General features: G+C 34.6%; 1 protein-coding gene and 1 pseudogene across 2 annotated transcripts; both read right to left on the bottom strand.

Moving 5' to 3' along the window:
* Window positions 1-8133: 8133 nt before the first annotated feature.
* On the bottom strand, window positions 8134-12977 carry LOC145755939 (lactadherin-like). The gene is made up of 4 exons (XM_082572165.1): window positions 11709-12977; window positions 9303-9440; window positions 9043-9209; window positions 8134-8274 (listed from the first exon to the last, which is right to left on the bottom strand). The coding sequence occupies exons 1-4, from the start codon at window positions 11977-11979 to the stop codon at window positions 8134-8136; spliced, it is 717 nt and encodes a 238-aa protein (XP_082428291.1). The 5' UTR covers window positions 11980-12977.
* Window positions 12978-13137: 160 nt separating this feature from the next.
* LOC145755938 (protein spinster homolog 1-like) lies at window positions 13138-22312 on the bottom strand (annotated as a pseudogene). The gene is made up of 9 exons (XR_014284228.1): window positions 22092-22312; window positions 20993-21140; window positions 20421-20531; window positions 20012-20174; window positions 19647-19782; window positions 19076-19171; window positions 18524-18679; window positions 17858-17980; window positions 13138-17764 (listed from the first exon to the last, which is right to left on the bottom strand). The product of XR_014284228.1 is annotated as a protein spinster homolog 1-like (transcript).
* Between the last annotated feature and the right edge of the window lie 219 nt (window positions 22313-22531).

The raw sequence follows: 22531 nt of genomic DNA, 5'->3' as shown, positions 1-22531 counted from the left end.
AGGACATTTATATTAACCCCTTACACCCTATCCCTTCTCTGAAAATAAAACTGTTTTATTGTACTTATTTATCTTTAACGTGGGAAGGTCGAATGCACAACCTAAACATAGAGTAACATCAGTTACCCCGACCCGGTCTCAAGTTGACAGTTTGGGATATTATAATTGCTCAATAATTAAGCTGCTGATTAAGTGCTGGCTCAGCAGAAGTTAATATCGTTTATAGCACCTTACTTAAGGGCTCTACAGCATGGAAGCAGTGGAGATCGAACAACAGAACTTATGTAGTAAAGACAAGGGTTTTGACCACTACACCATGCTGCCAACCTTCAATTTATGTCAAAATTTTCAGATAATGCCGTTTTCAAAACTATTTTAGAAAAATGTCCATTCAGTAAAATCAATTTTTAATAATATGATCAAAATAAAGATTACCGTATTTAGAAGCGAGTAAATCGGACAAAATTCCACCAGTGATTATCCCAATCGTTCCACCAACGATGGAAGTTAAACTCATCCACAACCCCACCTCTGTGCCGGGGTAATATTGATCAAAATATAACTGACTGTTGTAAGACCAACAAAAACTTGCTGAAAATATTAAAATTTGATTTAGATTTTGTTATCCTCGATGTGGGAAGGTCGACTTCTTGACCTGAACATAGATGAATATTTGTTACCCCGACCCAGTCTTGAGTTGCCTGTGGTAGTTTAAGAGCAGAAGGGATCAAACCAAAGACCTCATGTAGTAAAGCCAAGTGATCTGACCACTACAGTATGCAGGGTGAGGTTTAAAGTTTGATTCCCAGTACCGGCATGTTGAAGCACCGACTAAGGATTTTAATCATAAATATAAAAACTCACCAGAATGTCTGAATGAAGCCCCAACCAGTAACAATAAGATAGTTGGAGATTTGATAAATAATTTGAAAGTTGTCAAAATTGATTTCAACACCGACTGCTTTTCTAAATAATAAAATTTATAGCCAGGTTTATAAATAGCTTAGTTAAAAATATAGTTTGCAAAATAGGCCAAATAACTTTTAAACATTTCTCCAAAAAAATAAGAAATTTTACGACAGACTTAAAAAATACAATTTTTATAATGAAAACGGCAGCATGGTGTAGTGGTAAGAACAGTTGCTACACCACACATAAGGTCGTGAGTTCAATCCCCACTGCTCTTATGCTGTAGCACCCTTAAGTAAGGTGTTATAAACGGTGTGAACACCTGCTGAGCCAACACTTAATCAGCAGATTAATTATCGGACAAATATATTGAATAATATCCCAAACTGCCAAAGTCAACTCTATGTTTAGGTCGTGAGATCGATCGAATTACAGAAAACCGGTTCATTTATTAAACATTTTATCAAAAGTATTAAATACCAAAGTCTATCTCATATTTGTTATTCTCTTCAGCTTGTTCTATAATTTTACGTTCTGGTTCTTTGACAGAGAAATATAAAATAATCGCCATAATTATGCCTGGAGCTCAAGCTATAAAGTAACACCAACGCCAGCTCTAAGAAAAAATTAACAAAAGATTAGTTAAAAATCAATTCAAAACAATAAAATTAATTTTTTGGGGGTTGATTTGATAAAAAAACCTAAAAATAAATTGTTCAAAAATAGGGTAGGCTACTACGTTATGAGAGTAGTAGGAATCGAACTCAAGCTCTCATATAGTAAATCCAAGTGTTCTGACTACTACACCATGCTGCCGGTCAAAAATATTTAAAAAATTTTCACCATTCCAAGAATGTTGGCGTCAGTCACATAATTTCCAACAGCAAATGCCAAACCATATCCAAAATAAATTCTAAAGTTGAAAAAACTCATCGCAAAAGCTCAAACTTTCTGTGAGAAAATGTCGGCCACCAAACTTGAGGTAAGAGGAGTACAGGCCGACTCTCTGAGAAAAAAGTTTTAGGTTTTTAAGAGAATTTATTATACATACAAAACAAAAAAATATGATATTATTAAGGTTTGTTAAGACCCTAGCATAAGAGCAGTGGGAATTGAACACAGAACCTTATGTAGTGATGCCAAGTGCTCTTACCACTACACCATGCTTCACCCACATATTTAGTTAAAAATATTAACTGGTACAAAAAATTTTTTTTTTTAAATATTTTTTTACTGAAACAAACTTTAAACTCACCCTGCCCCAAAGCCAACTCTCAGCAAAGCTAACAACCAATAAGTGTCGGCAAATCCGGTGGTAAAAGTCATTACCGAGTAAAAAAAAACACTTGCAGATAATATCTGGATTCTAAACCATAAAATAAAAAGAGTTTTATAAAAGTTAATTCAAAATTTAAATATTAAAAAGCAAAATAAATAAAAAAAAAATTTTTAAGAGATTTTAGGTTTGCATAGAAAATGGAGTTACTGACATTTTACCAAAAACTATATGCCCAAAAACACCATTTTACTAACTGGGTCAGAGTAAATGATGTTACTCTATATTTAGGTCGTAAAGTTGACCTTTCCACATTGAGGATAAATAAATATAAAAAATAGTCGGTTATCAACCTGTTATATTTATTGCCAACAATTCCCATTACAACTCCCATAACAGTAAAAATGGCAATAAATATTGGACCAGCAAGAACTTGGTATTCTATTCCCTGAGTAATTCCATTCACAATATATCGTTCCATTCAATCCCATGAGATTACATCTAAAAATTAAGATTATTAATAATCTACTTTGTTAGTTAGCATGTTGTAGCATCCTTAAGTAAGACCTGAGATCCTGGGTTTGATTCCTACTACTAGCATGTTGTAGCATCCTAGAGTAAGAACTGAAATCCTGGGTTTGATTCCCACTGCTGGCATGTTGTAGCATCCTTAAGTAAGACCTGAGGTTCTTGGTTTGATTCCCACTGCTGGCATGTTGTAGCATCCTTAAGTAAGATCTGAGATGCTGGATTTGATTCCCACAGCTGTCATGTTGTAACATCTTTGAGTAAAACCTGAGATTCTTGGTTTGATTCCCAATAAAATAATATTAGCATGCAAAATTAACAACTACTCACTGTGTTGAATTCTTCACATCTCTGCATTTTGTGTTTGATAGTTTTTCAACATTTATGTCCAAGGTCAAACAAGCCATGTCTCCAAAATGAACGTCCTGTGCCATTTCCTTTGAGGTGACACCGATCATAAAATGACCCAACTCCCCAAACCCATACCACAACATTAGGATTGTTATACAATACCAATGATACATGGGCTCCCCTTTAAATGTTTTAACCATTTTCAAATTGTTTTTCTAATGTTAAAGTAAACTGAATTTAAATTCTGTTAAAATATATTTTTACATTAATTAATTAGCGATACGGAAAGGTCAACTTGACAACTTAAAAAAAGCTGCTGATTAAGTGCTGGTTCAAGTTCATACGGTTTATAGCGCCTTACTTAAGAGCGCTACAGCATGGAAGCAATGAGGATCGAACCCAGGACTCTCATGTAGTGAAGCCAAGTGTTCTGACCACTACACCATGCTGCCATTATTAAAGTATATATAATTTTAAAATTTGATAAATAAAAATTGTTCGTTATTTGTTTAAATATTAATAAAATAATAAAAACAATATTCAGCAAAAAAGATTTAATTTATGCCTAAAATTAACTTAAAATTTTATCCAGAATATATCAGCTAAGGCAAACAATTTTGGCAAATATTACCAGACCATAACTTTTCTGATATTTTTAACATAAATATATTTTCACATTTCTTTGTTTTTACTTTATAATTTGCTCAATTAATCTAAAAACATCTGTTTTTGGTCTGTTTACAAAATCACATTTCCTCAACGCGATGTCAACAAAAAGTTGAAGTAGTTACTCATATGCGGCGTACGAAAAATGTCACCACTTTTTAAATACTCATTGAAAGAAAGTCGCCTTCAAGACCTAAATATAGAGTAACAACTGTTACCTTGACCCAGTCCTAAGTTGCCTTTAGCAGGTTAGAGTATTATTGATTATATTTGCACAATAAATAAACTGCTATATAAGTTATGACCCAGCAAGAGTTTATGTCGTTTATAGCACCTTACTCAAGGGCGCTACTGCATGAGAGCAGTGGGACTTAAGTCTAGGACCTCGTATAGAAAAGCCAAGTGTTCTGACTACTAAACCAGGCTGCCTTAACATAATTTAACTAAAAACATTTTACCAAATAAACATGAATTAGAAACTGTACAAAAAACGATGTTTTACCATTTTTATCACAAACAAACAAGCCCAAGATATTCACCTCAAAAACTACCAAGCGACATAACTACTAAGACTAAAGTGCAAGATGTCTACCTAAAAACCTAGCAAGCGAACCAACTACTAAGACTGTAGTGCAAGACATCTACCAAATATCCTAACAAGTGACCTAACTACTTAGACTAAAGCGCAACACATCTACCAAAAAATCTCGCAAGCAACCTAACTAATAAGACTAAAGCGCAAGACATCTACCAAAAAACCCAGCAAGCGATCTAACTACCTAAACGGACCAAAGCTTTAAAACTATGCCAACTCAGGGGAAAACAGTTCCTGCCATAGCGTAGGTGATCCGATATTCAAAAAAGCGAACAGTCGATCAAAGCCATCTGCCTAAAGGCACTACAAGCTAATCAGACGCGCTTATAAAACCAACGAATATCCACGTACGGAGAAGTGGTTGGCCTCCCATTGTCGCTGGGAGGCCTCCCATTTACACTTCCTTAACTGTTAGTTGAACATCGAAATCTTGAGCCTAGGTTAAGCCTAAAATGAAGCTATTTGTGGTCCTTTGTAAAAGTCCAAGTTTACGCTTTGTATATGTGTTGGCTTAGCATAAGCAAAAATTTATTTTAAACGACAATTTTTTTGATTTTTGTAAATAAAAAATGTTTTGGGTGAAAATTGTGACATGTTGAAAATTGAAAGCTTGCGTCGTTCGTCCGGTTTATAAAATGCGGAAAAGCGGAATTTTTAAACCTTACCCTAATCTTCCCTTGAAAAGTATCTGCCCATACTCTTTAAAAATGAAAAAAAAAAACTTTTTACCTAAATATAAGAAAGATATTTAACATATTTAGAGCATGAGATTTTCTTAAAATAGCATTTCAAGGCACAAGATTTTAGTAAAAGGTTATTAAAAAGTTAACTCAGGACCTGAGTTCTTTTTTCATAATGATGCACACTATAAGGCTAATAATAAAGATGCTACAACATGCCATCAGTGGGAATCAAACTAAGGACCTCAGGTTCTTACTTAAAGATACTACAACATGCCATCAGTGGGAATTAAACTAAGGACTTCAGGTTCTTACTTAAAGATCCTACAACATGCCATCAGTGAGAATCAAACTAAGGACCTCAGGTTCTACTTAAAGATACTACAACATGCCATCAGTGGGAATTAAACTAAGGACCTCAGGTTCTTACTTAAAGATACTACAACATGCCATCAGTGGGAATTAAACTAAGGACTTCAGGTTCTTACTTAAAGATCCTACAACATGCCATCAGTGAGAATCAAACTAAGGACCTCAGGTTCTAATTAAAGATGCTACAACATGCCATCAGTGGGAATTAAACTAAGGACTTCAGGTTCTTACTTAAAGATCCTACAACATGCCATCAGTGAGAATCAAACTAAGGACCTCAGGTTCTACTTAAAGATGCTACAACATGCCATCAGTGGGAATTAAACTAAGGACCTCAGGTTCTTACTTAAAGATACTACAACATGCTATCAGTGGGGTTGAAACTAAGGACCTCAGGTTCTACTTAAAGATCCTACATCATGCTATCAGTGGGAATTAAACTAAGGACCTCAGGTTCTTACTTAAAGATACTACAACATGCTATCAGTGGGGTTGAAACTAAGGACCTCAGGTTCTACTTAAAGATCCTACAACATGCTATCAGTGGGAATTAAACTAAGGACCTCAGGTTTTTACTTAAAGATACTACAACATGCCATCAGTGGGAATTAAACTAAGGACCTCAGGTTCTTACTTAAAGATCCTACAAACATGGCATCAGTGGGAATCAAACCAAGGACCTTAGGTTCTTACTTGAAGATCCTACAAACATGCCATCAGTGGGGTTCAAACTAAGGACCTCAGGTTCTTACTTAAAGATACTACAACATGCCATCAGTGGGGTTGAAACTAAGGACCTCAGGCTCTACTTAAAGATCCTACAACATGCCATCAGTGGGAATTAAACTAAGGACCTCAGGTTTTTACTTAAAGATACTACAACATGCCATCAGTGAAAATCAAACCAAGGACCTCAGGTTCTTACTTAAAGATCCTACAAACATGGCATCAGTGGGAATCAAACCAAGGACCTTAGGTTCTTACTTGAAGATCCTACAAACATGCCATCAGTGGGGTTCAAACTAAGGACCTCAGGTTCTTACTTAAAGATGCTACAACATGCCATCAGTGGGAATCAAACTAAGGACCTCAGGTTCTTACTTAAAGATCCTACAACATGCCATCAGTGAGAATTAAACCAAGGACCTCAGGTTCTTACTTAAAGATCCTACAACATGCCAGCAGTGGGAATCAAACCAAGGACCTTAGGTTCTTACTTGAAGATCCTACAAACATGGCATCAGTGGGAATCAAACCAAGGACCTCAGGTTCTTACTTGAAGATCCTACAACATGCCATCAGTGGGAATTAAACTAAGGACCTCAGGTTCTTTCCTAAAGATACTACAACATGCCATCAGTGGGAATCAAACAAAGAACCTCAGGTTCTTACTTAAAGATCCTACAAACATGGCATCAGTGGGAATCAAACAAAGAACCTCAGGTTCTTACTTGAAGATCCTACAACATGCCATCAGTGGGATTTAAACTAAGGACCTCAGGTTCTACTTAAAGATGCTACAACATGCCATCAGTGAGAATCAAACTAAGGACCTCAGGTTCTTACTTAAAGATCCTACAACATGCCAGCAGTGGGAATCAAACCAAGGACCTCAGGTCCTACTTAAAGAAGCTATAACATGCCAGCAGTGGGAATCATGCAAGAATATGAAGCAAATTCTATTAATTACGAACGGTTTTTAGTTGTTGGTTGTTTACAAGAATATAAAATTCTGGCTAATTCTTACAAAAATAAACTCAGAATTTCAGTAACTGCTTTTAGAAACGAACATTTGCATTTAATAAAAAGCAGAAATGAATCGTTGGAAAAATGATTCAATACCAGAAAAACGAGGTTAGAGTTCCCATGTAAAAAGAGTTGTTAAATAACCCGCAAATTCGATAAACGAGTTATAGTTAAAAGCATTGAAACTTATTATTTAAATAGGAAGGAAAAATACATCAAAGCTTGTTAGCAAATATAAATAACAATTCCATTTCAAATCAACATCAAAAACTGTTTGTTTATAAAATTAAAAGGTAACTGATGTGGATTTATCCAAAATAAGCTACAATTGTGGCACTAATAGGGCCAATACCTTCTTTGTTTGACCCAGTTACATCGATGTAGCTAATTGTTTGTTTGCTGGTCCGCAAATCAGTAGTAATCGTAACAGCACTTACTTTTTGTTCAATCTCGTCTTCTAATCCTTTCCACACCTCTGTTTTAAGAGCAGGTAGTATTGTGCGGGATGGTATTTTAAACCTGGGCTCTAGAACTTTCATAAGGTCCCTAAAACCGTTGTCATTTAAAACATTTCGTCAATGAAAATGGCTGCAAATTTTTAGTATTATAACTTCTTTTGTTGCCTGGACAGCCACTTAAAATAACTAATTTGCATTTATTACACATTGCTTTACTTTCACTATCTTTGATTACAGTCTTTACTAAATATTAGACCTACGATTTGACATCGCAGTAACTGTTCACTTGAAAACAGGAAATTTAAATATTACTACTATAGACTTTGTTACATTATGTTTATTCACACATTTAATAAACCCAACTATTACAGCCTTAACATTTTAGTACATTTACAGAATTTTATTTTTTGTAAGATTTAATTAATATAACACGGATTATTTGTTCAAAATTATACAATTAATTAGTTTACAAGTTTTAATATATTACATAACTAAGGAATTTTAATTAACAACTAGGAATTAAAATAATTAACCGAAAGAAATATATGATTACTAGCAAGATAAAAGCTCCATGCGAAGAAGGGGAAAACTACGATACCAGGTTTGTGGATACAATCGAACATAGCGAGCACTTATAGGTTGAGGAAAGTTGTTGAACTTGTGACCATTTCTATCTTCATTACCAACAAAGACCTTTAAAAGATTTAATATAATATTTAACGTAATAATATTCAGGTTTAAGCTATTAATTATTTAAATTTTATAACTTTAATAATCGCGCGTTGTTCATCGCTTCACATTTAACTTAAAGGGACTGCAACATGCAAAATTAAAATGTTTATAAAGGGCATTGTGACGTGTTTGCCAGCCCCTGATTACAATCTAAATGGCTTATTTCCTGCCCAAAAGTTACGGATTTTTGCTATTTTAAATAAAAAAAATGTTACGACGATGCTTAAATTTAAGTTATCGACTTTATATTTAAGTTGTGCATAATTTAAGCATTCGTGTTGACACTGTTTTTAGGGAGCTAGAACAGCGTCCATAGCAACGTGATATAAATACGTTCCATGTCTTGTAAAAAACAGTTTTATGGACATAAATCACAACCAGTTTTATGGACATAAATCACAAAATTACAAAACTTTTCTTTTAGATTAATAAAAAATTTAAAACTGTCGCAGACCCTTTATTGTTACAAACGACGAATAATTAAGTTTTGTAACAAGCTATGACGTGACAAAACAATTAGAATAGGGTCGTTTAAACAATGGTTTGCTTGGTTATTATTATCTAGCTTGTAAACAACACACAACTTTTAAAAACAAGTTTTGGTGATTTTAATTGAAACATTTTTAATAAAATAAACTTTTTAAATTAATTAACACCAATTAATTAAAAACTATTTCTAAACTTTAATTAGTTAAACAAAATAAATTTTCGTTTTAAATTTAAGCTTACCAGATCATTTCCATTATTTTGGATGAACTGCATATCTGATGTACTGGACCCATAAGATATCTTAAAGCTGGTGACCCACCGAGAAATATGGTAACTTCCTTGTGTCACAACTCCTGTCACTTGAGTTGATGTCTTGAGGTCAATTTGGATCCATTCCCCAACCCTGTCTATTAATTAAAACAATGTTAATGTTTATTTTCCACTAATTACAAAAGTTGTGAAACTTTATTATAAGATAGAAAATAATTCCAACAACTCACATTGTTTAGGTAACCAACCACTGTTATGAGCATCCAACCTTGCTTTATGTGGTGAGTAGGTGCTGCTGGCATAAGAACTAGCTGTGATGTCACTATCCGGTATTCTTCCATCTTTTAACCCAAGCGCACAAACACTAGCTATAAATATTTATGTTTATTTAGAATTAATCTTATAAGTTGGCACGATTTAGCTTAACTCTTAAATATTTAAATTGTAAAATTAAATATTACAAAATGTTTATAAATTGTTATATTGTCTGCTTACTGTTAGAAACTAGTAACTCAAAAAAAATACAAAAATATAAATTTAGCGGCATGAAAAAAAATGATTTTATTTGTAATTAAAAATATCTTTTTATTAATTTATCATTTGATTTTTGAACTTTAAATGACCGTGTATTTTAAGTAAAAAGATCGAGTGGTTAAAGTTTTGTTAACATACAAATGTTGTTAAATTAAAACTGACATAATAACTAAATATCGGGTGTTAATATAATAATGTAGGAAAAGCACTTAGCATCGCAATCAGTTACGCTGCAAATGCTTTCCTAGCCTCAAAACAGCTGTGGTGCTGGTTCGCAAAGAACGGCGAAAATCACCTGCATTGACAGCCGTGATGTAATTTTCGCCGTGAAACTGGGGGTATCAAAAGCAAAAATATTTACAAACTTTATCAACACTATCAACCAGAACCAACCCATTATGAAGTACAAAAAAGGGGTCAACTGAAAATGAGGGAATGGAAAATGAAGGGACCGGAGAATGAAGGAACGGAAAATGAAGGACCCGGAAAACGAAGGAACTGGAAAATGAAGGAACCGGAAAATGAAGGAACCGGAGAATGAAAAAACGGAAAATGAAGGAACCGGAAAATGAAGGAACCAGAAAATGAAGGAACGGAAAATGAAGGAACCGAAAAATAAAAGAACCGAGAAATAAAGGAACGGAAAATGAAGGGACCGAAGAATGAAAAAACGGAAAATGAAAGAACCGGAAAATGAAGGAATCGGAAAATGAAGGAACCAGAGAATGAAGGAAGGAAAAATGAAGGAACCGGAAAATGAAGGAACCGAAGAATGAAGGAACCGGAGAATGAAAAAACGGAAAATGAAGGAACCGGAAAATGAAGGAACCAGAAAATGAAGGAACGGAAAATGAAGGAACCGGAAAATAAAAGAACCGAGAAATAAAGGAACGGAAAATGAAAGGACCGAAGAATGAAAAAACGGAAAATGAAAGAACCAGAAAATGAAGGAATCGGAAAATGAAGGAACCAGAGAATGAAGGAAGGAAAAATGAAGGAACCGGAAAATGAAGGAACCGGAGAATGAAGGAACGGAAAATGAAGGAACCGAAGAATGAAAGGAACCGGAGAATAAAGGAACCGGAAAATGAAGGAACCGAAGAATGAAAGAAAGTGAAGAAAGGAGAGGCGGAATCCTAAAAAATAAAAAATTCTGCGTCTCCCAAAAAAGAATACGTAAGAACCCCTTCTCAGGCAAAATAATAACTTTCGTTCTGTGAACCCAAATAACTGTGCAAACTCGCTATCTATGTACATATCAACGCCCCAATTTTGGATTTAGGTTATATCTCGATAACATTTCCTGTTGTTGTTTAGTTTTTACTATATAGTAAAAACCTTTAAAAAACATTATCAATAGTGACATAGTTCTTTTTATGTATGCGTTAGATTTTTGCTGAATATATTTTTCCTGAATCTTGTTATTATTAATTAATTTGATATAGAATTACCATCCATTTTAAATGACAGTGAAACGTACAGCCATGTAATGTAGTTTTGTATTATTTAACCCAGTATATTATTTATTTTCGCATCGCAGAATAATTTAGTTTGTGTCTATTATGTACCATTTGATTAAGGTGTCGCTTTACGTGGAAGGCGAAGTTGTGAGTGTGTTGTATTTTTGATAATTGTGATTGTGGAGAAAGAAGTTAGTGCATTTTATATGATAATGATGTTAGTTTAGAAATGATTTAGCGTAATGTAATATTGTAATATTATCGCCCCTATTTTTGTATATATATTGTTACCAATAAAGTATGTTAACCAGAATTGTATTTGAATAAGGTTTTACCTAGGAATATATTTAAGTATTTTAATACATTACTGGACCTTTCTGTCACCTTAACCCAATTCCCTACAATAACTAAATATCTATGATAAAATTAATTTTACAGATCAGTTTTAGCACTTTAAAAATGCCACTGTATTAAGTATACTTGTTTATATAAGTAACAATGTTAATAAACCATACAAAATAGACTTGCAAGGTTTAAAAAATTATTTAATTTTCTTAAAATTGTTTTTATTATAGTTTTGAGGTTCTACCAGTAAGCCGATGATATTATCATTATTTAACAAATGTAAAGTAACCAAAATACCTTTTATTTGGGGGAGAATTTTTTCTAACTCTGACACGACTTCCCCATCGCAAGAACACTCTCCGGTGGGGCCAATTTCACCCCTTACACCTTGTTCACCCTTTGCTCCAGCTGGTCCAAGCTTTCCTGGTCTCCCTTGGGTTGATCTTAGCTCCCTGAAAGCGGGACTATCGGGGCTTGCATTAAAACAAACTTGGTTGTTTTGGGATGCAGCTAAGCATAACCAGAAGCATAACCAGAAGCACAAAAACATAAAAACTTTCAAACTCATTTCAGCAAGTTTCAAGTTACAATTGTTTTATTCTAAACTCATTTAACAAGCTAGTTATATTTTGTTATTAATATTTATCACAAATAATTGGAAATAACTTTCCGTCTGTTCCAACATTTTTGTATCAAAACACGCAGGTACCAAAACGCACCAAAAATTATATGTTGATTAATTTTATATCGGCTGTTATTTAAAAAAAATTTTAAGGAGATGTGACGACACTATGACGTAACAATGATAGGAACGCTGCATTAAAATACTTATTCGAATTGTTATCTATTAAGATTTGAAGCGCAGTAACTTAAACTGTTTGAGTGTTAATCTCTGACTGTTTGAATGGAAATGTAAAGTCGCCTCATTTTTCTCTAATATATAGACTTACAGTCAGAAGCTTTACGTTATCTACTTATGACAATTCTCAATTAACTTAATAACCAAACAACCTTAATATTTGTAAACCTAAACATTTTTATCCACTAACGCATTCAAATATCTTTTGAAACGGTAATTTAATTGTGATGTCATAATCTACTAAAGTGACGACAAAGCCTGCTATAGTTTAATTGTGATGTCATAATCTACCAAAGTAACGACAAAGCCCGCTATAGTTTAATTGTGATGTCATAATCTACTAAAGTGACGACAAAGCCCGCTATAGTTTAATTGTGATGTCATAATCTACTAAAGTGACGACAAAGCCCGCTATAGTTTAATTGTGATGTCATAATCTACTAAAGTGACGACAAAGCCCGCTATAGTTTAATTGTGATGTCATAATCTACCGAAGTAACGACAAAGCCCGCTATAGTTAAATTGTGATGTCATAAACTACTAAAGTGACGATAAAGCCCGCTATAGTTAAATTGTGATGTCATAATCTACTAAAGTAACGACAAAGCCCGCTATAGTTAAATTGTGATGTCATAATCTACTAAAGTGACGATAAAGCCCGCTATCGGAGCCGAAAAGCGAGTCAGCTATTGTGGCACGCAACGAGGTTTCCCATAACAGCGTTAAAAATGTGAAACGTTTCAAGATTGTGCCAGTTAAAGTGTGGGGCAACAATCAAAGTAATTTTGTGAACGCTTTTCTGGATGACGGTTCAGATACAAGTATTTGTACTGCAAGCCTTGCAAAGAAATTAGAAGGAGACAAAAGAACACACCGAACTTTATACAGCAAATTAAGTAACTAGTCATGGGAGCCGAGTTGACTCACTTTATGTATAGGAGGTCAAACCGAATCGTTTATTGTCGACAAGCTTTTGGTACTTGATCATATTGTCAATATAGGTGACAGCATTACAACTAAGAAAGTGGTAAACATATATCCACATCTGCGTGACCTGAAGTTTCCTGAACTTAAAACAAAATCAGTGGAGCTACTTCTGGGAAACAATGTTCACGATGCATTCAGGGTTTCTGAATGGCGTTACGGCAAAAAGTGCCAGCTTTTCGGCCTGCATACGGTGTTGGGTTGGACGTTGTTTGGCTCAGACCTTAGCTCAAGGAAATCCTCTCAACGAACTAATGTTAATTTTATGCATGAGCCTGAACAAGTATCGACATCATGCAACAAAATTTCAGATGTTTTTGTCGAGCAATTTTCACGACCTTGATTGTGCGCTAAAGAGCGAAATGTCAATAAAGGACAAAAGGACGTTGAAAATTATGAACAAAACAGTTTCACGAAATGGCTGACACTATGAAATTGGATTACTCTGGAAAAAGAAATATATATAACTCTTAAAGAATAGAAAAATGACACTTCAAAGGCTGCAATCTTTGAAAAAGAAGTTTATTGCTAACCCTGAAACTTTTAGGCAATATAGGGAATAAATCGATGAATATGTAAAATAAGGACATGGGACTGTATTGGCTAATAGGAATTGTGTAAACGATATAACGTGGTATATACCACACCACTGTACGGGCCCTAAGTTCATTATAGTGTTTGATTGTGTTGCAAAACACTGCGTTGTTTCTTTAAATGACGTTTTATTACAGGGACTTTACTAGCAGCCTCGTGGAAGTGCTTTTACGATCTGGTTCCAGAACTACATATTAACACTTAGAATAATTGGCTAAGCACTCTTGTTGATTGAGATAACATTAGTATCCCCAGATGTTTTAAACCTTAATATTGATTATGGTTGTATTTAGTTTTATCGCTGAAAGGACTGAAGCCCGGTTTTAGTCAAAGGCAATATGTACGTTAGTGGCAGGCTACATAATTCAACCGTCCCTCTAATCAACAAACATCAGATGATTCTTCCATCTAACCAGGTTGTAACCGAGCTCATTGTAAGTATCATGGCATGGACATTCGGGAACAATTCATGTCTTGTCCGCCATTGATGGCTGAGGTGGAACGAATTTTAAACAGCAGACCTCTGGTGCCACTCAGCGACGACTGCAAGGATGAATTGGCTTTGACGCCAAGTATGTTGCTGAACAATGGACAACGACCTGCCTCCAGACACGTTTGTCAATGAAGACAGTTACAGACGATCTTGGAGGTTCTACTTATTGCTGATCAATTTTGGGAGCGATTGACAAAGGAGTATTTGACTTTGTTACAATTGCGACAAAAATGGCTTCAGTCGATGAGGAATTTCACGATTGGCGACGTGGTTCGTTAATGAGAACTCAAAGAAAGGACTCTGTTGAATCAATTGTAATAAGCCTATTACAATCAATTCTAAGTTCAAACTAGTTCAATGTCATTGACCGGACACGTACAACAATTATTCTTGTTATAACGCCCGTCAACTTCAAACAATGCACACTAAAATCGCCGTTAATGAGAATTAGCCACATAACCTGGACGTAGAAGGCCAACGGCTTTACAACGAACAAACTTTTATTGTCTCTCGGTTTTGCTATAAATACTGGAACAATTTAAACTTTCTTCACCAATCTACCGATAGTTGGTCACCGTTGCATCTCGCAATAACTGGTCCTACAAACCGTACTGTAACCGTAACGTCAGTCTAGCAATCTAGCTGATCTTGTAACGTAAATTTTAATCAAACCAAGTGATTTGCCGTATTACAATAAAAGTATTACTGTTAACGTCTTGTCGTTTATAAATAAAACTTAAACAATATACTAAACCAGATAATAATAACAAATAGAGTCGGTAAACGGAGTCAAGTCAAATTAAACCAAATAAACAATCAAAATAATTATAACAACAAATCTAGTAACTCTACAAATGGCGATTTTCCGGCCTGATTAAAGGTTAATAATATAGTTGTAGGGTGCTATAATTAACCTCGAATACGCAAACCTTTCGATACTTCAAATCTTTCGATATTTTTAAACTTCCGAATTACGATATAAAATAAGATACCTTTATAAAAGTGTTAAATAATTAGTTTGCTATGCGCGCATAAATAAAATATAACTAACAACTGCCTAAGGCTATTATGCCATTTTAACAAAGCGCAGCAAATAAACGTTTTATAGCGCAAAAATAAAACAAAAGCCAAAACCTACATTCTGTAGGAAGCGTCACAACAACTTTGTTTTTAGATAATCCGAGACAACATAAACCCTCATTGCAGGCACAACAAATTACGACAGTTCCCATATCTCCTCGAACAAAAATAAAACAAAAGCCAAAACCTACATTCTGTAGAAAGCGTAACAACTTTGTTTTTAGATAATCCGAGACAACATAAACCCTCATTCCAGGCACAACAAATTACGACAGTTCCCATATCTTCTCGAACATTTACGATACAAACAGAAGTGGTGAACAAGGGGCATACGCACTCCTCCAGACTTCCAAACGGGCTACGATTTTCTGACTGCAACTATTCCCTTGCCTGTAAGCCGACATTTGACACGTCCATGTCTACAAAGCCTACAGATGGCTCGTCTATTTTAACGCTACTTCAATGTCATTGACCGGACACGTACAACAATTATTCTTGTTACAACGGGCGTCAACTTCAAACATTGCACACTAAAATCGCCTTTAACGAGAATTAACCACGTAACCTGTACGTAGAAGGCCAACGGCTTTACAACGAACGAATTTTTATTGCCTTCCGGTTTTGCTATAAATACTGGAACAACTTAAACTTTCTTCACCAATCTACCGATAGTTGGTCACCGTTGCATCTCGCAATAACTGGTCCTACAAACCGTACTGTAACCGTAACGTCAGTCTAGCAATCTAGCTGATCTTGTAACGTAAATTTTAATCAAACCAAGTGATTTTCCGTATTACAATAAAAGTATTACTGTTAACGTCTTGTTGTTTATAAATAAAACTTAAACAAAATACTAAACCAGATAATAATAACAAATAGAGTCGGTAAACGGAGTCAAGTCAAATTAAACCAAATAAACAATCAAAATAATTATAACAATAAATCTAGTAACTCTACAAATGGCGATTTTCCGGCCTGATTAAAGGTTAATAATATAGTTGTGGAGTGCTATAATTAACCTCGAATACGCAAACCTTTCGATACTTCAAATCTTTCGATATTTTTAACCTTCCGAATTACGATATAAAATAGGATACCTTTATAAAAGTGTTAAATAATTAGTTTGCTATGCGCGCACAAATAAAATATAACTAACAACTGCCTAAAGCTATTATTCCATTTTAACAAAGCGCAGCAAATAAACGTTTTATAGCGCAAAAATAAAACAAACGCCAAAACCTACATTCTGTAAAAAGCGTCACAACAACTTTGTTTTTAGATAATCCGAGACAACATAAACCCTCATTGCAGGCACAACAAATTACGACAGTTCCCATATCTCCTCGAACAAAAATAAAACAAACGCCAAAATCTACATTTTGTAGGAAGCGTAACAACAACTTTGTTTTTAGATAATCCGAGACAACATAAACCCTCATTGCAGGCACAACAAATTACGACAGTTCCCATATCTTCTCGAATATTTACGATACAAACAGAAGTGGTGAACAAGGGGCATACGCACTCCTCCAGACTTCCAAACTGGCTACGATTTTCTGACTGCAACTATTCCCTTGCCTGTAAGCCGACATTTGACATGTCCATGTCTACAAAGCCCACAGATGGCTCGTTTACTTTAATGCTACTTCAATGTCATTGACCGGGACGTACAACAATTATTCTTGTTACAACGGGCGTCAACTTCAAACAATGCACACTAAAATCGCCTTTAACGAGAATTAGCCACGTAACCTGTACGTAGAAGGCCAACGGCTTTACAACGAACGAACTTTTATTGCCTTCCGGTTTTGCTATAAATACTGGAACAATTTAAACTTTCTTCACCAATCTACCGATAGTTGGTCACCGTTGCATCTCGCAATAACTGGACCTACAAACCGTACTTAACTTTAACGTCAGTCTAGCGATCTAGCTGATCTTGTAACGTAAATTTTAATTAAACCAAGTGATTCGCCGTATTACAATAAAAGTATTACTGTTAACGTCTTGTCGTTTATAAATAAAACTTAAACAAAATACCAAACCAAATATAATCATAATAAAATGAGTCGGTAAACGGGGTCAAGTCGTAAAGTTGAACTTCCCACATCGAGGAAAAGCAGTTATAAAGAAAAAAAAACTTACTAGCCAAGTAAAATCCTGGGTAAACGATGTACAGTGCTTCCCTGAAACCTAAAAATTTGATCATAGGTGGTACTATAAGAGGGGCATTCCCTCCGATATTATTAATCACAAAAATAAACATAGCAATCGCTGTCGCGCGTGACTGGGCAGGAAAGAACTCAACCAAAACAATGAACAAAACTCCGAACCACATTTCCGCTGTGTTTTAAATAAAATTTGATTACAATAAAGTCATCTCGAAACTGGGTCGGTGTAACTGTTGTTACTCTTAAAAAAAATGAAACTATTTACCGAATAAATAAGCTCCAAAGAGCGAAATAAAAGCATAAGGCGGAGAAAAGTAAAGAGTTCCCGCCGCTAGAGGGCAGGCTATTGCTTGACTAACGACCAAAACCCACAATCTTGTTCGTACACCTAAAAAATTAGATTTAAAATTAAACCCCCAAAAAAATGGAATATTTCTAAATACAAATCTACAAAATTTGTGTTATATTAATAATACTGTCAATTTACACATAATGGGACATTTATATTAACCCCCTTATACCCTATCCCTTCTCTGAAAATAAAACTGTTTTATTGTACTTATTTATCTTTAACGTGGGAAGGTCGAATGCACAACCTAAACATAGAGTAACATCAGTTACCCCGACCCGGTCTCAAGTTGACAGTTTGGGATATTATAATTGCTCAATAATTAAGCTGCTGATTAAGTGCTGGCTCAGCAGAAGTTAATATCGTTTATAGCGCCTTACTTAAGGGCTCTACAGCATGGAAGCAGTGGAGATCGAACAACAGAACTTATGTAGTAAAGACAAGGGTTTTGACCACTACACCATGCTGCCAACCTTCAATTTATGTCAAAATTTTCAGATAATGCCATTTTCGAAAACTATTTTAGAAAAGTGTCCATTCAGTAAATTGAATTTTTAATAATATGATCAAAATAAAGATTACCGTATTTAGAAGCAAGTAAATCAGACAAAATTCCACCAGTGATTATCCCAATCGTTCAACTAACAATGGAAGTTAAACTCATCCACAACCCCACCTCTGTGCCGGGGTAATATTGATCAAAATATAACTGACTGTTGTAAGACCAACAAAAACTTGCTGAAAATATTAAAATTTGATTTAGATTTTGTTATCCTCGATGTGGGAAGGTCGACTTCATGACCTGAACATAGATGAATATTTGTTACCCCGACCCAGTCTCGAGTTAACTTTAGCAGTTTGGCATATTATTATTATTTTTTTGTATATATCTTTATCCTCGATGTGGGAAAGTCGAATGCGCAACTTAGACATAGAGTAACACAAGTTACTCCGACCCAGTCTCGAGTTGCCTGTGGCAGTTTGAGAGCAGAAGGGATCGAACCAAAGACCTCATGTAGTAAAGCCAAGTGATCTGACCACTACAGTATAGAGGGTAAGGTTTAAAGTTTGATTCCCAGTAGCGGCATGTTGAAGCACCGACTAAGGATTTTATTCATAAATATAAAAACTCACCAGAATGTCTGAATGAAGCCCCAACCAGTAACAATAAGATAGTCGAAGATTTGATAAATAATTTGAAAGTTGTCATATTGATTTCAACACCGACTGCTTTCCTAAATAATAAAATTTATAGCCAGGTTTATAAATAGCTTAGTTAAAAATATAGTTTGCAAAATAGGCCAAATAACTTTTAAACATTTCTCCAAAAAAATAAGAAAATTTACGGCAAACTTAAAAAATACAATTTTTATAATGAAAACGACAGCATAGTGTAGTGGTAAGAACAGTTGCTACACCACACATAAGGTCGTGGGTTCAATCCCCACTGCTCTCATGCTGTAGCACCTTTGAGTAAGGCGCTATAAACGGCATTAACTCTTGCGAGCTAGCACTTAATCAGCAGCTTAATTATCGGCAATTATAATCAATAATATCCAAAACTGCTAAAGGCAACTCGAGACTGGGTCGAAGTAACTGATGTTATTCTATGTTTAGGTCATAAAATCGACCTTCCCACAACGAAGATAAATAAATCCAAAAAACAGTTTCATTTATTAAACATTTTATCAAAAGTATTAAATACCAAAATCTATCTCATATTTGTTATTCTCTTCAGTTTGTTCTATAATTTTACGTTCTGGTTCTTTGACAGAAAAATATAAAATAATCGCCATAATTATGCCTGGAGCTCCAGCTATAAAGTAACACCAACGCCAGCTCTAAGAAAAAATTAACAAAACATTAGTTAAAAATAAAATAAATTTAAATCAATTTTGCTTTTTTAGAGGTTGATTTGATAGAAAAACCTAAAAATAAATCGTTCAAAAAAAGGGTAGGCTACTACGTTATGAGAGTAGTGAGAATCGAACCCAGGTCCTCATGTAGTAAAGCCAAGTGTTCTGACTACTACACCATGCTGCCGGTCAAAAATATTTAAAAAATTTTCACCATTCCAAGAATGTTGGCGTCAGTCACATAATTTCCAATATCAAATGCCAAACCATATCCAAAATAAATTCCAAAGTTGAAAAAACTCATCGCAAAAGCTCGAACTTTCTGTGAGAAAATGTCAGCCACCAAACTTGAGGTAAAAGGAGTACAGGCCGACTCTCTGGGAAAAAAAGTTTTAGATTTTTAAGAAAATTTATTATACATACAAAACAAAAAAATATGATATTATTAAGGTTTGTTAAGACCCTAGCACAAGAGCAGTGGGAATTGAACACAGAACCTCACGTAGTGATGTGCTCTTACCACTACACCATGCTTCACCCACAAATTTAGTTAAAAATATTAACTGGTACAAAAAACTTTTTTTTTTTAAATATTTTTTTACTGAAACAAACTTTAAACTTACCCTGCCCCAAAACCAACTCTCAGCAAAGCTAACAACCAATAAGTGTCGGCAAATCCGGTGGTAAAAGTCATTACCGAGTAAAAGAAAACACTTGCAGATAATATCTGGATTCTAAACCATAAAATAAAAAGAGTTTTTTAAAAGTTAATTAAAAATTTAAATATTGAAAAGCAAAATAAATAAAAAAAAATTTTTTTAAATTTTTGGTTTGCAGAAAATGGAGTTACTGACATTCTAGCAAAAACTATATGCCAAAACCACCATTTTACTAACAATAGCACATTTTCTATTAACTTTTTTTTACTCAAAAAAAAAATTATAAAAAAAATTTATCCTCACAGCTCTCATGTTGTAGCGCTCTTCAATAAGGTGCTAAAAACGGTATAAACTCATGTTGAACCAGCACTTAATTAGCAGCTTAATTATTGAGCAATTATAATCTATAATATCCCAAACTGTTGAAGGCAACTTGAGACTGGGTCAGAGTAAATGATGTTACTCTATGTTTAGGTCGTAAAGTTGACCTTCCCACATTGAGGATAAATAAATATAAAAAATAGTCGGTAATCAACCTGTTATATTTATCGCCAACAATTCCCATTACAACTGCCATAACAGTAAAAATGGCAATAAATATTGGACCAGCAAGAACTTGGTATTCTATTCCCTGAGTAATTCCATTCACAATATATCGTTCCATTCCATCCCATGAGATTACATCTAAAAATTAAGATTATTAATAATTTACTTTGTTAGTTAGCATGTTGTTGCATCCTTAAGTAAGACCTGTGATCCTGGGTTTGATTTCTACTGCTGGCATGCTGTAGCATCATTAGGTAAGACCTGAGATTCTGGGTTTGATTCCCACTGCTGGCATGTTGTAGCATCCTTAAGAAGACCTGAGAGCCTGGGTTTGATTTCCACTGCTGGCATGTTGTACCATCCTTAAGTAAGACCTGAGATCCTGGGTTTGATTTCCACTGCTGGCATGTTGTAGCATCCTTAAGTAAGACCTAAGATCCTGGGTTTAATTCCCACTGCTGGCATGTTGTAGCATCTTTAAGTAAGACCTAAGATCCTGGGTTTGATTTCCACTGCTGGCATGTTGTAGCATCCTTAAGTAAGACCTGAGATCCTGGGTTTGACTCCAGCTGATGGCATGTTTAAGCAAATTTAAGTTAGCTTTAGAATTTATGGATATTATTAAATATATTTTACAGTCATTAATCTGCTGATAATTGTCGTAGCAAAAGTTTATATTAATAATGGCTCCTTAGTTAAAGAAGCTACAGTATGGAAGCAGTGGGGATCAAACCCAGAACCTAGTTTAGTGAAGCCAAGTGTCTTACCACTACACTATGTCGTCAGGAGTTAGATTTATTTACTAAAATACAGAATTCAAAAAGTTTAGGGTGCGGAAAATAGTGAGGCCATATTATGTAAATGTTAACAAAAAATCACTGAATGCGGAAAGGGTAAAATTTTTATACTTTTCCCTATCATCCCTCAGTCCTAAATAAATACCGACTTTAACCCACAGTGAAATACAAAATTTCTATTCCATCCCACATTCTGCAAATTTTTGTTAACGTGTACCTTTAGTATTGCCTTTAGTAATATAGATCTAAGAAAATAAAATAATATTAGCATGCAAAATTAACAACTACTCACTGTGTTGAATTCTTCACGTCTCTGCATTTTGTGTTTGACAGTTTTTCAACATTTATGTCCAAGGTCAAACAAGCCATGTCTCCAAAATGAACGTCCTGTGCCATTTCCTTTGAGGTGACACCGATCATAAAATGACCCAACTCCCCAAACCCATAACACAACATTAGGATTGTTATACAATACCAATGATACATGGGCTCCCCTTTAAATGATTTAACCATTTTGAAATTGTTTTCCTAATGTTAAAGTAAACTAAATTTAAATTCTGTTAAAATATATTTTTACATTTATTAATTAGCGATGTAGAAAGGTCAACTTGACAACTTAAAAAAAGCTGCTGATTAAGTGCTGGTTCAAGTTCATACGGTTTATAGCGCCTTACTTAAGAGCGCTACAGCATGGAAGCAATGAGAATCGAACCCAGGACCTCATGTAGTGAA

This window comes from Corella eumyota, chromosome 6 (genome assembly GCF_963082875.1).
Source record: "Corella eumyota chromosome 6, kaCorEumy4.1, whole genome shotgun sequence".
Classification (NCBI taxonomy): domain Eukaryota; kingdom Metazoa; phylum Chordata; class Ascidiacea; order Phlebobranchia; family Corellidae; genus Corella; species Corella eumyota.
This window is presented reverse-complemented; position numbering and strand designations above follow the sequence as displayed.

What these genes read in the sequence shown, in the direction of transcription:
- LOC145755939 (XM_082572165.1), bottom strand. Translation starts at nt 11,979, where the DNA reads ATGAGTTTGAAAGTTTTTATGTTTTTGTGCTTCTGGTTATGCTTCTGG. An exon ending in AATTCTCCCCCAAATAAAAG is followed by an intron (nt 9,441 to 11,708) that starts GTATTTTGGTTA and finishes AAATATTTATAG; the next exon opens with CTAGTGTTTGTGCGCTTGGG. An exon ending in TGGTTGGTTACCTAAACAAT is followed by an intron (nt 9,210 to 9,302) that starts GTGAGTTGTTGG and finishes TTTAATTAATAG; the next exon opens with ACAGGGTTGGGGAATGGATC.